This window comes from Fragaria vesca, linkage group LG1 (genome assembly GCF_000184155.1).
Source record: "Fragaria vesca subsp. vesca linkage group LG1, FraVesHawaii_1.0, whole genome shotgun sequence".
Lineage (NCBI taxonomy): Eukaryota > Viridiplantae > Streptophyta > Magnoliopsida > Rosales > Rosaceae > Fragaria > Fragaria vesca.
The window spans coordinates 15,509,273-15,526,370 of record NC_020491.1 but is presented as its reverse complement, the minus strand read 5'-3'; the positions used below and the strand labels follow the sequence as shown (position 1 = coordinate 15,526,370).

At 36.6% G+C, this 17,098-nt stretch overlaps 1 protein-coding gene and 1 pseudogene across 1 annotated transcript; one reads left to right on the top strand and one right to left on the bottom strand.

The window, feature by feature from the left end:
* The first annotated feature begins 9,875 nt into the window (after positions 1 to 9,875).
* LOC101309590 lies at positions 9,876 to 11,540 on the top strand (annotated as a pseudogene).
* An 801-nt stretch (positions 11,541 to 12,341) lies between these two features.
* Positions 12,342 to 14,889, bottom strand: LOC101309483 (FAD-dependent urate hydroxylase-like). Its single transcript, XM_004288274.1, has 5 exons — positions 14,653 to 14,889; positions 14,235 to 14,297; positions 13,930 to 14,107; positions 13,580 to 13,808; positions 12,342 to 13,088 (listed from the first exon to the last, which is right to left on the bottom strand). Exons 1-5 carry the CDS (start codon positions 14,871 to 14,873, stop codon positions 12,556 to 12,558), a joined length of 1,224 nt encoding a protein of 407 aa, XP_004288322.1. The 5' UTR covers positions 14,874 to 14,889; the 3' UTR covers positions 12,342 to 12,555.
* Between the last annotated feature and the right edge of the window lie 2,209 nt (positions 14,890 to 17,098).

Sequence of the window (17,098 nt, the reverse complement as noted above, 5' to 3'; positions counted from 1 at the left end):
AAAATTACCAATGATTCTAATTTCTTAACTGGATCGAAGATCATCATATTTGTACAGGAACTCTCTGATTTCGTTGGTGCTGGCAGTAACATCGTTTGAGCTCCTTAACTCTGATCAATCCCCAACTTCATTCGCATAAACTCTATCTCTCCGGCTCTGATCAATCCCCACATTCATTTTACAGAAATTCTCTCTGGTTCTCCATTGATTTTGAACTTGCAAATAGTAAGAGAGTGTTGAGCAAGAGTCTTTGGTGGACTGAAGCGCTCTTGGCCGAGAGACAAGATAAGGATAACGAGTTTGAATATAGTGTGATTCGTGTCTCAATACTTATGTTTTTTCATCCATCCGATCATTTCATTAACAATCCAACGGTTGGCGTGAGTTCGTCCCTTAAATGTTATCCCGCAGGTGAGCAGCCCTGCCCGAATGGCCGGGCATTTAACAAAATGGCATGCAATGCTATCGATGATGATGGGAGCAATTTTTAAAATAGAGAGTGGGTTTGTTACTTTGTTCTTGTTTCCAAAAGATCAATAGTTTAGTTCCATAAACTTTTATTTAGTATTGACTATTGACTTCGAATAGAAAATTTTGATGGATTATTGATTTATTAATCATACTAGCTGTTAAGCTGTCTGATTTGAGATTCCCTCCTCCATATGATATAGAGGGTTTAGACCTCATAGTCTTGATATTTTTATTTTTATTTTTTTAAGGGTTTAGACCTCATAGTCATGATATTTTTTTTAATTTTTTTAAGAAGGGGTGTTGCGACTGCCCTTTATTAATGAAACCATAGAACACAAGGGGGACGTGGAGCTGAAACCCTAAATTACAATAAGTAAAGTATTCTAACATGCACAAGTCAGCAAAGAGTGTAACATTGGCTACTCTGTTTGTTTTAACAAAGCGGTGACATAACATAAAGTTAACTGTATAATAATAAGCATCATAACAAATAGTGCAGTTTCCTACTATGTTGCCGCTAGAAATCATATCTGGCGACTCTGTTTCATCCTGCCACTAAAAGATTGTGACCATTAGAAAAAGCAAAGAACTTGCAACTCACCTAGGACAGATAAGGTACACAAGGTGCCTACACGGGGACAAAACCCACCTCTCCTTATTGAAAGCAGTAAATAATTAAAAACTAAGAACATAAAAGAACTAAAAGAAAATAACAAAGCTACCAATATTTGGCCCAAAACATGGACCCAGGCCCATTTAGAATAGCTGTGAGAGAAAGTTCTAAGAAATTTTATGTTTTGAGATTCTGTTTGTTTTTCCGGTGTCGAGAAAAAGAAATTCAAGCTCAACCAGATTTGCTTGTTGAGCTTAATATAGAGACAAATAAAGACACTCTTCATAGTTTATATCCAAAAAATGTAGTCACACATGCACTTATTTCTTTTTCAAGATCACAAGCCGAACAAGAACGTGAACCGAGCTCAAAGCCTCAAACCATATCGAACAAAGTTACGGCTATGACTCAAATCAAGATCACCAAGATGGTGCTCTTGAAATCACTGTAAGCGGTGAGAAGTATTGATGTCTTAGGTTTGCCAAGGCAAAGGATCAAGAAACTCAACGCCATTATTCTTGAATCAAGATCACCAAGATGGTGCTCTTGAAATCACTGTAAGCGGTGAGAAGTATTGATGTCTTAGGTTTGCCAAGGCAAAGAAATGAATAAGGCAAAGGATCAAGAAACTCAAAGTCATTATTCTTGAACAACTTGGGGCCGACCTTCATTTCGCATTATTACAGATACAAACATGATGGAAAAAATTAGATTCAATTGTCAATTGTTCCTATCGTAAATAGGATTGACTATGGATTCGAGCCATAACACATGGTTTCAGAAAACCGTATGATTTTCCCGATCAAAATTCTAAAAAAAGTAAGTTTTACATGAAGAAGATTTGGCTCAGCATGTTCTCGGGTAGGAGAAGACCCCCACTCAGTATTCCTAAAAAACAAAAATGGAGAATAAGAACTAAGTCAAAATGATATGGATCTACTCCTTCTTCTTCCGTCAAAGATTTTATCATTTCATTCATTAGAAAGGAGGATGAAAGAAGAAAACAAAAAACAATACAAAAAAGAAGAAGCTAACGCTGGCCTTGATTATGTTAGAAGTCCTAGTTGCTTGGGAATTTTGCAAACTTCATTCTTTGTATGAAAGCTCCAATTCCTGTATATCCAGGCAATATAATGGCAAGCATTGTCCAAAGTCCTGTCATTGGTTTTGATTCAAAAGGGTAAGCAGGTTTTGTGTGCTCGAAAGCAAACAAGTACGTATTGGATTGATTATATCTCAACTGCATACGTTGTAAAAGTAGTGTAGTTGACACTTTGATCGTTTAGTGCAACTTGATTAATTCATGTTAGTTTTTCTTTACAGCCAAAAAAAAAAAAAACTCAGAAACCATAACCCGCAGCCGTTTTGAAAGGCAGATCTTATTTACCGACTTTGCCCTTGAGCTTCACCTCTAGAATGCTCTCCATCTTCGCCAGCACGGCCTTCCCGTTCACGTACGCCGGAGCCACCTTAAAGGTCGCTGATTCTCTTAGCTAGGTCGCCTGGATCATCTTCTCTTCTCCAGTCGCGCCTTCTGAATTGTGAGTAATTATTCTATGTACCCAGAACATCACGTGGCACTGTCATGTAATGTACCTGGCCAATCATATATGAGGATCATGATCAGTAATGGGTGGAAAAAAAGTAGGGGGATTTTCATATACACCCAATTTTGAAGAGTGGTTTTAAATAAAACCCACATAATATTCATTTCTGATAGACATCTAAAATGTATCAATTATGATATATATTATGTCCTATTTTTTCTAAATTTTACACAATTGCCACCATTCAACTATAACATATAAATTAATATAATAAATAAGCTTAATTGATGTTTTTTTAAATACCTTGATTATGAGTTTTTCTTTTAATACTAACATTTTTTGTCACATCCCGACCCTTATATTTTTACCTTATTTACTAGCGTGATTATAATAAGAATTTTTACCGTCCCGATCATTGAGTAAATAGTTTAATTGGTCCCTAGAGGGGTTTCGGGGACGGTTATGTGCGGAGGATAATTCGTATGGGGAAAATACGACGACGGTAAAAATAGTAAATTTTAGCTAGTAAAAGGTAATTTTTATTCGGGTATTATTTTTCGGGGTGTTGAATTTTGGAATTTTGGGTTAAAAGGATTGTTGGGTCGGCTGGGCCGAGCCCAACCCATTTCTTCTTCTTTTCTCTTCTCCCTCTCTCCCGATTTTCTTTCCTCCCACCCGGTTTTCTCCTCTCTACACCCAGAAGAATTTCCGGCCGTCCTCCCGCCGCCGTCCGACCTCCGTTCGCCGCCGGACCGGTCCCGTTCGGTCGGTCTCCCTCCCAGCTTCCATTCTAGGCCGGTAGCAGCCCCCCTAGCGCCGCCGTGAGAGAGCGGTGCCGCCCGAAAGCAAGGGCTGTCCCGAACTTCCCTTCGCCGGAACTTCCTCCTCCGGCCACCAATCCGGGCAAGCTTGGTACGGTTTTGTAGCCCTCCTCCCGTGCAACAACCCCTCCAAACAGCTCCCTCCCTCTTGAGCTAGGTAAGGAGAAATTTGAGGTGGAAGTTTTATGGTGTTTAAGTTGTTTTCGTTCGATTAGCCTAGTTAGGCTTGGAATTGGGTGGTGTGTTAGTCATGAAAGTTGTAGAGGAGATTGAGAGGAAGATTCTGTTAAAATTTGGTAGCATTTGCAGGTCGCCGGAGTTGGTCGCCGGCCGCCGCTGTTTTGGGAAATTTTGTGGTTTTTGATGTAGAATATTAAGAGGATATTTTTGAGGTGATTTGTGGAATTTTTGGATGAGATTTGGATAGGTTCGTGAATTTCCGAAGTGTGATATTTTTGGCGGGTAATTAATGTAGAATCCGGCCGTAGGATTTAAGTCGTATTTTGAGTAGGTGGTATTTACGACTGTTGAGTATGATAATTAAGTTCGGATCGTTCCGATTTAAGAATATCGAAGTTAGGCAATGATGAGCGTAATTATGGCTCTCGGGTAATTTTGCCTATTTTGATTAAATATTGGATTATTGGTTGGGAAATTAATATTATATTTAGAACAGGTCGTGAGGAGGCTCGAGCAGACGAGACCCCAGATCGACAGCAGGCTTAGGCCTAATTTGTGAGTGGACTTTTATTTGAAATAATATGCATGCTATGGTTCATGATTGAACATTTCCTTTTGTTGGAGTTTTTGACGTCAATTAATTTTGACGCTTTTATTTTCTCTGAGAGAGAGTTACCGAAAATGGGATTTTCGGTGAATATAAATATGTATATATGAGAGAGTATGTATAAAAAATGCTAGCTAGCCATATGTGTCTGTCCACCTTAATGGCGTAGCATATAGCCGCATTATGGTGTGACGTGAGCGTTGGACGTAAGCGTAGTAGCCCTATTTGAGTGTTTAATTCATATAGGGGGTATGGACACATATTTATACACCCGTCTGTCCACCTTGATGGCGTAGTGTAGCACCGCATTAAGGCGTGACGTGAGCGTTGGACGCGAGCGTAGTAGCCCTATATAGACCCATGAATTTATATAGGGAGTATGGACGAGTGTAAATACATACATATATTATAGAGTCTGAGAGGCTCGATATTTTATGGGATAAAAGCTTTATCGCTTGCGGCATGCATTCGATTTTTCCTTAGAAATTAATTTGGGGAAACATAAATATTTTATTTATTATTTTATTTTTGTCCACTCACTCTAACGTTATTAAATGTTTTCCCCTGGGCCCTTCGTTTTAAATTGCCCAGTCTGCAGAGTTCGGGTTGGATCTAGTAGGAGACGAGGCATAGTCACCCGCATTTCTGCCAGTTTTCGCCAGTAGGTTACTTGTTCAACCTACTCGTGTTTTCTTGCTTCCGCTTGTGTTTAGTAGCTCTGAATACTTTAGAATTTTTGTATATTATGCGATGTTCAGAAGTGATAAATTAAGAGTGTAATTTGAAATTTTCGAGTTAGGGTTGTCCATCTGCAAAGGAGATTTTCTTAATCTTTTCAGTAAATTTTCCTTGGAGGTGGTCCCCGCACGACTTACTCTGGGTTTCAGGGTGAAATTCGGGGTGGGTCGTGTCATTTTTCAATCAATTCGCAAGAATCATGCAGTTTTCTTTATTTTTATTAAAAAATCTAGATGAAATGAATACATTCTATGATCTATACATAAGGTAAAATATAATATAAATAAGATATCTGATTATTCGAGTAAAAAGAATAAATTTTATAGTGTTACTGTAAGCCCTAAGCCCTAAACCCTAAACCCTAAACCCTATACCCTATACCCTATACCCTAAACCCTATACCCTAACCCTATACCCTATACTCTAAACCTATACCCTAACCCTATACCCTAAACCCTATTAACTTAACCCTATACCCTAAACCTAATTTTGGGTTTCTTCTTTTTAGGTATATTATCATATCATGTCCTACTTAATAGGTACATTAGAAATGTAAATGTTCTCTCGATTATGATGAGAAATGATATAATAATATACCTAAAAAGAAGAAAATTAATCAAAGAACAATAACTTTTACCTTACAATCAGACATTTTTCGACTATGTAGAGAGACACTAAATGTGAGCTTAAGAATGAAAAGAATCATTCTATTACAAATGACATACTTCTATATATAACATATATATACACTCAAGTTAGTAATAACAAGGTAAGAAATTAAAGAATGTAATTGATTATGATAAAGTTAAATCCAACTAAATTTTAGCTCAATATTTGAGTTTCAAATTGATGCTAAAATTGAGAAAGATACCAAATTTAGCTTTATATCGTCTGAAGGGCAAATCAGAGAAACTAAAAAATGAAGAAAACTATTAATTATAGACATATGCTCTATATAGTAAGTTTGCTTATGTGGAGTGGGTGTAAAATGAAAGAAAAATATATATGGGTTTATCTTAAAAGAGATCTAGTATTTTGGGTTTTTATCTAATTTTCTAAAAAAAGTAAAAGTAATTAAATTGGTACCAATCAAAAATAAAGATAAAACACTTGGACCAATGAGATTAAAGAGAAACATAAAACAGATGGTGTTCCGAGTACAAATAATAATTTCCGCTGAATTGCATGCTCACGATCAACTAACGCCTTAATCTACGGAGCTATAGGGCATGACATGGTTTTCTATCCCCGATATTACTCAATGCCGTCCCAAGTGATATTCAAAAGCAATATAAGTGGACACACACTGGGTTCTGTTGCAAATTTGGTAAACCGTACAAGTATGTTGTTTACATATTCTTTTCCATTAAATATGGATTAAATACGAAAGTGTCCACTCCCAAAGAAATGGTGTTGAACTTTGAATTTAAATATAATTAAAATCTGAGTACGGTTATTAAGACCTCTAAATTTGCTCAGTATACCTCTCATTCTCTCTACATCTTCATTTTACTTTTAAATAAAACATTTGTTCATTAGACATCCTTTCAAATTTCTAAAATAGCCTTATTTATGTAATTCACACACACACACACACATATATATATATATTAATATATTACTCATTACACCTCATATTCACTTACTATACCTCTAATTCTTTTTTTTTTCTTTTTTCTTTTGCATGCGAACATCCATTCCTGACTTTCATTCTTTAATTTTTTTTCTGTTTTCTTTTGAACACAAACCTCCATTCCTGACCTTGATTTCTTGATTTTTTTTATTTTTTATATTTTTTATTTTGCATAAAATGTCACTAGACATTCATTTTTTTGATCATATTGTAAGAAATAATTTTCAATGACATCAATTTTTGAGAAAAGTTAATTTGAATCATGAAGAATATTATTCTCTTAAAAAAAAAAAAAAAAACAAAGATTGTGTCTCAAATTTTATTTATTGATCATCAAAAGAATGTTCTTACATGAATTATTCTAGATTTTTGTTATTTTGTATTTCTATTTTACATATACTATTTTTTTTGTAAGTTTATATGTTTTGTTTTTATACCTCATGATGATAAATTATTTTAATAATTGATAGATTTTTGTAAAAATATTATTATTTTTTTTAATAATTGATTTTTGTAAAAATATTTTTTCACTTTGTATATGCATGTAACATGTATATGATAATGTAAATATATATAAATGCTTTAATAAGCATGTGGTAAAACTAGAAAATAAAAATCAATAAAGAAAATAATAAAATGCATTAATCCATTATTATTGAATTAGAAAGTTTAGAGAGAATAAATGTAATATTACTTTTTGTTTAATTAATGTCCTTAATAGTCATTGTGTAAGAGGATAAATATGTCATTTAATAATTCATAATACAGTGAGGTTAAGTGAGTAAATTTGGAGATTCCAATAGCGCCACTCTTAAAATTTATGGCTGTGCTGCTGTGGCCAAATGATACCGGTTTGAGTAGGAACAAAGTCAAACAACTTTCACCTCTTAAAAGTATTTATTATAATTTTAATTTAAATAAGAAAGTTATGAAGGCGGTGCACAAATGGTGTTGGACTTATTTAAACTAGCCTCTTAACATGTGCGATTTGCATTTAAGAAAAAAAAATGCAAATAGGTATGTAGTGAGACAAATTCAGTTTTTATCCAGAGCGAAGCTTTTCTTTGAAATTAAAGTGTAAAGTTATTTATTTGAGTCACTTTTCAGTGATATTTCTACATCTTCACTGTTCAGTTTGTAGAACCTAATGCATAAATCACTTATGCAAAGTTTCATCAAATTTGAAGATCGTTTGGGTTTTCGTAATCGTTATTTATACAGACAGTTCTGGTTAGACATATTTATGGTCCGTTCATTGATTTAATCTAATTCGGTATCTTAACAATCATCAATTTGGATGAAATTTTACAGGAATGATCTATACATTAGTATCAATAAACTCAACAATTTAGATGTGAAAATATGACCGAAAAATGAGTCAAATAAAGAACTTCACACTTTAATTTCAAAATGAAGCTTCGCTCTGAATAAGAATTGAAGACAAATTTATAAATAGATATTTAGTGGGGCAAAAATACAAAATGCAAATAGATAAACCATATTTACGTTCTTAACCTTGTCTAATTTTCAGGTTCTCCCATATTTTACAATATTATGGACAAATCTAAAAGTTCAATTTGTTGATGAAGCTTTGACACCAAAATTTAGGCTTCCCAAGAGTTGAGATGAGATATAATTAAAATGGGTGTTGCTAAATGTACCCACCAAAGTACTTAGTGTACCCAGCAATACAAATTATTATGTTTATTTCAAGTATTACCCCTCAACCATCTATAATTTTGTAATTTACTATGACCAAAAAAAATTTAGAAAAAGAAAATAACTGTCATTCCTATTTCCTTTCCCATGAATGCAGACGTTGTTTTGCCTCTTCCATCATTATTTCATTTCTTCTTCAATTCTTCCTTATTTTGCTTCTTCTCTCTCAAGTTTGTTTCTTCATCTAATATCTCAAAGATGATGGAGGATATCAATATGGAACCTTAAAGTTGTTTGGACCCAGCAACTACGTACTTGGATTTGGTGCAGTTCCATCTCGATCAACTCTACTTTCATAAAATATCATATTGATCAATACTTATAATAGATAATCAATCATATATATAGATATATGCCAACGAATTAATAAGCCAATGAGGGGATTATTGAAATCTAAGAAGCTTTCAGTATTTAGCCTAAAGATCCAGTTCCAGACTCCCAGCTAAAAACCAAAACATGAACATCGATCTACTGTTTGGGGCATTTGAGAGATTAAAAAAGGTTCTCCCTCCTCCCCCCGGGTGAGATAAGCCAATCAATCTGAGAAGATCAGATAATTTCCCTAAGAACCAATCGAATAGTGGTGAACCAATGAGAAAAAATCGGGAGAGAACAAGTTATGATAGAATGATATTTTTTCATTCTTTTACCAATCGGGAGAGAACAAGTTATGATAGAATGATATTTTTTCATTCTTTTTCTTTTTGTTCTTCCTTAATTTTATGTAAAACAAGGGGTAGAATCGGAAAGTTAGAAATAAAAATTATGTTGCTAGGTACATTACGTAATTTACTGGGTACATCTAGAAGCATCCATTAAAAATTCATGGCTGTGGCCAAATTTTACCAGTTCGGGTTAGAAAACTACTCTTATAGAGTACGTATCAAAAAAAACTACTCTTATGGAGTATGTAGTAACTTTTTTATTCAAAAAAAAAATTCAGTAATTTGACCCAAAAAAATGATACGTGTTGGTTCAATGACCGTCGGATTAGCTTTTGGGGTTACCGAGAGAGAAACGTGAATGGTGAGAGATCAGTTCATCTTCCATGACAATAAACGAGATCAGTGGCCTCCGAATCCAAATGATTCTCAAAATTTATTTCCTTGATTCAGTGTTTTCATCCGGTTAATTTCGATGCTGAATTCGTCGGTTCTTCATCTGTGTCAAGCGGCAAGCCTTTCCAAAGCGTCTGTTGGATCTGGGTTGGATCCATGGCTGGAGGGGCAGGCGGCTTACTGGTTGGTTCTCTGTCTTCCATGCTGCTTCTGTGAACAAATTTGATGATTCTCTTTTCCATTTTTTTTACGTACTGTTTTTTTTTAGAATGATACATTTCTAGCTTAAAAAAAAAAAAACCACCTAGCCATTTCTCATGTAGTGGGAGAGGGAGTTAAAAAACAACAGCAGTTATGGTTCCTTCTTCCCCGCGGGCGCCCAACTTTCAAAAGACTACCTTTAATAAATAAAATAAAATGGCCACTAACAATCGGAACAACTACAAATTAAGCAAGCAAGCAGAGGTAGGAAGTGAAAGGAGAGCAACATGATGAGCCTCGACCGCTCTTTTGTTAGATTGCTCTTTTTGCTCTCCTTCCAATGTGTGTTTGGCAGAGAAAGAGGAGTCAATGTAGATCGCAAGGCCAAAAGCTCTCTTGTTTTTAATGTCAAGAGCTTTGGTGCCAAAGCAGATGGCCAAAGCGATGACACCAAAGTTCGATCTCAATTCTTTCTTCTATACCCTTATTTTATTGAACCCTTTTTAGTATTGAAGCTTGATGGATGGCTCTTATATACCTAAAACGTGTTACCCAGCTTCATATCAAGCATGGATGACTACTTAAAAATGGTGCTTGTAATTGCAGGCCTTCACAACAGCGTGGAAAGAGGCGTGTAAGTCAAGAGGTAGAGTCCACCTCATAATCCCAAGAGGAACATACATGGTTGGCCCCCTTAAGCTTTCAGGCCCCTGCCGAAACGTATCGGCTCTAAATCTTCGAGTGAATGTAGGTCGACTATCTCTCCATCAGTTTGACATTTTTGCAGATTATTTATTGATGTCTAATTTTGACAAGTGAATACTTACTTGCAGGGTTACTTGAAGGCTACAACCGAGTTGTCAAAGTATGAATTCGGTGGCGGTTGGATTCAATTTGCTTGGACCAAGGGGCTAACCTTGACCGGAGGCGGAACGTTTGATGGTCAAGGTGCTAAAGCCTGGCCTCACAACAATTGCTCTAAGGACTCCAAGTGCAAACTCCTTCCAACTGTATGTACATGTTCTACACCTTGCTCTTTTTGTTCCTTTAGGTCATTGTGTTCTACACCTTGCTCTTTTTAGTTAAAGTTAAATAAGGCCTTTGTTACTAGTAGAGTACTAAATGATCCATAAAATTCTTTGTATTTTGTTCCTTTTTCAGAGTTTGAAATTTATTGGCATGAATAAGACAGTGATCCGGGGCATATCTTCGGTAAACAGCAAGTTCTTTCGTATAGCTGTTGTAGATTGTCGTTACTTCAAAGGTAGTAAACTCAAGATTCAAGCCCCAGAAACTAGTCCTAATACTGATGGAATCCACATTGCACGAAGCTCGAATGTGCACTTCTCATCGTCACACATAGCTACCGGTGATGATTGCATATCAGTTGGAGAAGGGAACTCTCACGTTGCCATAACTAGCATTGTTTGTGGACCTGGTCATGGCATCAGGTATCATATTTAAGTTCTCTTTCAGTAATATGTTAGGATCAAGACATGGGCTAACTCTCCAGGTAGAAATGCAACCACCAACATGACATTCACAAACATCGTCATGAACAATGTGACCAACCCCATCATAATCGATCAGTTGTATTGTCCATTCAGGTCTTGCACTTCTAAGGTAATTAATCAATAAGGTGTAAGTTTTTGCATGTTCTTTCTGTTTCTGGTCTATGTTCTAGGCTTCATATACACAAGAATTTATATACGAACAATCTGCAGACACCATCAAAAGTGAAGCTGAGTGACATATACTTCAAGAACATAAGAGGCACATCTTCGTCTCAAGTAGCGGTTGCACTTGAATGTAGCAAAGGGATTCCATGCCAGATTATTTACCTTGAAGATGTTCACCTGAACTTGGCATCTGGGAAGAAGGAAGTCACTTCAACTTGCAGTAATGTTAAAGCCAAATTCATTGGCACTCAAATCCCACCTCCATGTACTTAATTAGATTTCACTTAGTTCAGTGGATTGAAATAAGATCCTAGTTAGTAAGTTTCCACTTGAACTTTGATGTTGAACTGCAATCCCAGCTAGCTGTTTCAGTAAGGTTAACTTGAGATCAAGGACACCTGTAAGGAATTAGCAGTAGTCATAACAATCCATTATCAAATTCTTTTTCAACAAGTTTATTGTACAATATCATCAACTTTGGAGGCTGATGTTGGTGGTTGAGTATACTAGTGAATAATGGTAATGGTTGGGCACACTCAGCCATGATGATGGACTAGTAACTGAGGAATGCCTGTTCTTTCGGTTCTTTCATTTTGCTTTAGGCATGTATATAGTATATACTATATAGAGACTGATGGAAACTGAGGGAAACTGAACTATTGAATTTACATTCATATATTCGGGCACATATTGCAGCCATTTTTATGAATTACGCATGAGGAACCTGATGGTTTCATTTTCTTGGCAGGTTTGTCAATGGCATCAAGCAGTTCCTTTGCTTATCATTGCTCAAAAACAGTGCGTTGTCAGTTATGTCTATATATTCCAGCTGCAGTGTTCTATTTTCACGAGCTTGTTATCAAAATTTAGATCAGAGTTGAAAGCAGTAAAAGGGTTTTTTTTTTTTTTTTTTTTTTCCCTGTGCTCATCTTACGCGTGCTTGAGAATGTTCTCCAGCCTAGTTTCTTGCAGAAAATGACAGTCCTCAATCTTTTAGAAGATCTCTCATGATTCACAGATTATCATAGACATTTTTGTCAACTATGACTGTGATGTGGATTCTCCAAACATTTTCGAAAGGTATTGCCAATTTATTTATTTTGATACAATACATATTGGCTCGGGTTAGGTCTCACTAATCAGCTGATCATACACTTGGCGTATCCAACTTTTTATTCTATACCCTGCATCTGAAATATCGCAGATCTTGTAGAAGAATCATCATTCATCAAAGCATTTTTAGCTGATTGGAGATATTGATCTCCACGTACAATGAATGATATTCGTATTAGAAATCAAGTTTTCCACAGTCGACATAGTTTACGTAGCTCACCATCTTAGGGAAAATGAACTTGTAAAATATGGCGTCTCTCAGAAATTTCATGCCCCATCCAGATCCTCCCTGCTGCACCCATCCTGATATATATGACCCGGCGATCAAGAAAACGACGCGCCACCTTCGTTCTTCCACATATTTGCTCAGTACTTCGCTCATCTCTTTCGGCACAAGTACATGTCCGTTCTGTTTAAAGGATGTCCCAATATGCCTGCCTAAGATCGCCGCATCTTCTAATGCTGAGCAACCCCCCTGTGCTAAATCAGGTGTCATGGGGTGCATGGCATCGCCGGCCACCGTGATGTTTTGCTTGCTTAAGCTGCTAAATACTACGTTCCAGGGATACCTAAACATCAGCGGAGCCCATGTTAATGTCGAAACATCTGCATGCTGCACAACATCTAAGTATATAGGTGGGAGGTCCTTGGCATAATTCTCGAGTATTTCTTTTTGTATCTCTTCAGGATCTTTTGCCAGGGAGGTCCCTGCAGTCGATCAAAATGTACCATAAAATTTCTAGCAATTGATAGTTTGATACAATGCCTAATCTAAGAAACAGATAGAGGATGGAGAAGCCATCTTCCACACCTGCGAAATACGACAGATAAGACTATCTAACCTGAGAAAATTTGGCAATTAATTAATTGCTTGAATACATGTAGAGCATCTCCAGCAATAGAGTTAAATTTATTGTTAAATTTGTCAACATTTAGATTTAAAATAACAATTTTTGAACTTTTACTCCAGCAGTATTGCTAAATTGTATATTAGCTAAGTTTAAGTTAATTGTCTCTCCAAGATTGATAAATTTATCAATTTTCTCTATCAATTTCTAAATTTATTAACTTCTTAAGTATACTGCTGGAGCAAAAATTCATTTAAAAATTGATAAATCTCTATTTTTTTTTCAATTTATCAATGCTGCTGGAGATGCTCTTTATACAAATACTTTGTTACACAGTTTGAAGTTTCGAACCTTTAGCTGGAGTTGTGCCACTGAAGAACCAGAAGATCTCTTTGTCGGTGAGGGGAACGAAGCCAGCCCTTCTGCCTAGACCTACATACTGTCGCACCTCCTGCTCAAGTCCATGGCCTTGAGGATACACAGCCAAGCCACGAACAGCTGATCGACCTGAATGGACTGGTTCACTGAGTCCTAACAAGCGTGACACCACTGAGTGAACCCCATCACACCCTATGAGAACCTATATTTGAAGAAAATGAACAAAAAAAGTTATCCGACTTGGGACAATGCTCCATTTTATGAAGTATTCAAGATTTCACTACAAATTTATATCAGATTCTGTACTAGTCCAACTGACTTACCTTTGCTTTGATGACAGTTCCATTTTCTATGTGAACAATGGCAATGGATGAACCTTCATATTGCTGGGTGTCAATGGCAGAGATCTTGGAAGAGAAACGGATTGAATGAATCGGTAATTCATCTGCCAACGCCTCGAGCAAGGCTTTCCGGTGTACTGATCTCGGCCCAACTGCATCACTGCATATTTTCATATATAGTATTGAATTATTGAGAATGGAATTTAACATTCAGAATATTTACTGGGTGAATTTATAAACCAATATGTTGAATACACGAAAATAATAAGCTTGGCTTAATAGCTCACCCATTGGCTTTGATGAGAGAGACTGTTTGAACTTCTCCAGTATCAAGATCAGTTACATGATTCCTGATAAATTATAAGCTCCAAATATAAGTACATATAAAACAGAACATGAACATATGTTCCAGAGAAATGACCTAACATGTACATTGTTACAAACTTACAATTCATAGTCAGGATGATGAAATATAATCAGAGTAATTAGGATGAAGAATCTTTAGTCTACATACAAAGAAACTTTTTACAACCACGAAAAATAATTCAGAAAACTCGGTCCCCTGCTTCAAAAATTTTAGTCTACAAGCTCAACATTTCTTCTTTCTTGCTAAGATTGTTTATCTTTTCCCGAAATGAGAAAAACACAATTACAAAACCAGAAAACATCAAAACAACAACAAAAGTTAAACTAATTTTAACTTACTTGCGAGAGGGGGTATAAGAAGCAAGCTTATGAGAAACCCCCAAGGCATCAAGAGCAATCCAGGCGTTTGGGAATAGAGTCAAGGCTGCACCGGTGGTTCGCAGCCCTTCCGATTTCTCCAACACCAATGCTTCTATCCCAGCTCTCTTCAACGCCACCGCTGTCGCCAGCCCGGCTATTCCTGCTCCCACTATCACCACATCCTCCACCGTTGTCCCCATTCCGGCCAATCCTTCTCTCTCTATATCTATCTTTCTGTGTTATATTTGTTTAACAAGTTATATCGAAACATCGTGTGCATAACTTGTTCAGTATATATAAATCTAGTAGCAAAAACAAAGTCTGATACTGAAAGATAAGAGCCTCCGGGCGGCTCTAGCTTGGTTGACACGGTAGCTTGTACCTGAAACAACATATTGACCCAAACGGCCCCAATTCTATCCACCCAATTCATGTTTTGTGAAAGAAAAAAAAATCTGGTTTTCTTGAGGAGACTAACTGATTTGAACAATCAACATCAGTTGGTCAACAAAGAGAGGACCGATGGAAATGTCTAGATTTTTCATGTGCTCTTTTCCCATTTGCTTGACTAGTTTCCTAGAATGATCATAGGATATGTTCATTTCCGGAAACTAGTCAAGCAAATTAAGGATATGTTCATTCCGGGAAACTAGTCAAACAAATAAGAAAATAGCACTGTTTTGAAAATTCAATTGGTGATTTGTGAAAGATAAAGATATTTACACCTAAATTAATATTTTACTAGATAATAATTGTTTAAATGAATATTAATTAAATTTATGGTTCACGTCATACGAGCCCAAAATAATAGATTTACAAGTGATGGCCCGCTAGGAAGGTCATGCCAGCTAGACAAGTTTGCATGAACAAAAATACTTCGCATGGTGTAGAGGGACTAGGAGACGAAAGTGGACTTGATTCAATATGAAGTGGCGAGCTTGCACATGGGATAAGTTTCATGCGAACTGGATAAGTTTGTATGCTAAGAGGTCTTCTTGCATTCAAGGCGGAGGACTTCGCATAGGAGAGAAGAGGTGGATTTCGCATAGGAGACATATGCATGCGTGCGAGAAAACAGTTGCATGCGAAGAGGATAAGGATATGTTGCACCTAGACGTGGTAGAACGGGACAAGAGCAATGCTATCCTTAATTGTTGTTTAATAAGGAGTGATCATATGTGCAACATGGGTACATAAGGTCTGGTGTGTGCATGTCGGATTCTAAGAAGTTGGAGCAATCACTCAACTTCATGGTTGGCACGTCATTCAGATTCCCTCTATGATCACATAACTATTTCGCTAAGGCAATTGTTATGCTACCTAAAGTCATTTACGTCCAGTACATCTCTATTATCATATCAAGAGGCGGTTAGCATCATTGCCTACGATATTAACGTTGAAGACTTCTACAAGTCTTTGACATGTTTTGGGCCAATACATGTGGCCCTAAACAGCTCTATATAAAGGAGGTCGACGATATTCTCTAAGGACAGACACAACAACTCAACAATTACAAAATTACCTTCAACACAGTTGAACCTCAAGACGCTCCCCGAATCTTTGCTTTCGTTTCCCTATACGCTCTCCGGAGCTTTGTCTTTTTTCCTCTCCTTTCCAATTGAAGCTCTGCTCGACCCTACGTCAAGTATCAATATTGTGACGCTCAGACGGACTACTGTAAGTTCTTGCCCAGTACGCAAAGTGAATATGAAGAACCCTGCGGTGGAGTTGGTGCTCTCTCCATTCTCAGTCACTTGATTAGAAGTAGAAGGCTAGGCGCACCTCGCTATTACAACCACTACATTCCGCGTCCGCGCGGTGGCACGCCCGCAATGACTAAAAAAGACTTTGCACGCTCAGACTTACTGGTGTGACCAAAACAAAAGAGAAAAGCTAAATGATAATGTGAATCTGGGCAATTGTATTAGAAACTTAGCAAATGTGTACAGTACAAGACCTTATATAGTAATTAAACAGGATTTATAGGAGGAGCAAGTGTAGATATGTTGTCACAGTGCATAAGATATGAGCACAGGCAGTCTCGTGCAGGGGCTGGTAAGATTTTTTTTTTTTTTGGACAAGTTACTTCTCCATTCCATGCCGAATTGCTAGCTTTATTAATGTTGTATTAAGCAACATTACAACAAGATATATACTTAGATAGATCTTTCTAGGGCCAATGATAAAAATGTATTTTTAGAAGTAACAAATGATAAAACTGTTAATAAATGTTCATTGATGATAAAACAGTACACCTATTTAAATCCCTTAAAGCGTTGCCCATAAAAAAAAAAATTACGATCTATGCCACTGACGAAAGCCGTCGAATCCTTATCCCTCCCTCTCAAGGCAAATCCACTCTCTTCCATCTCTCTTCCAAATCCCAAATCCATTTTAGATCACCACCTCCTTCTCTCTCTCTCTC

Bases quoted from the DNA above. Each gene is read 5' to 3' on its own strand.
- LOC101309483 (XM_004288274.1), bottom strand. From the start codon at position 14,873: ATGGGGACAACGGTGGAGGATGTGGTGATAGTGGGAGCAGGAATAGCC. The intron at 14,298-14,652 runs GTAAGTTAAAAT...ATAATTTATCAG, and splicing joins TCTTATACCCCCTCTCGCAA to GAATCATGTAACTGATCTTG. The intron at 13,809-13,929 runs GTAAGTCAGTTG...CTTCAAATATAG, and splicing joins GAACTGTCATCAAAGCAAAG to GTTCTCATAGGGTGTGATGG.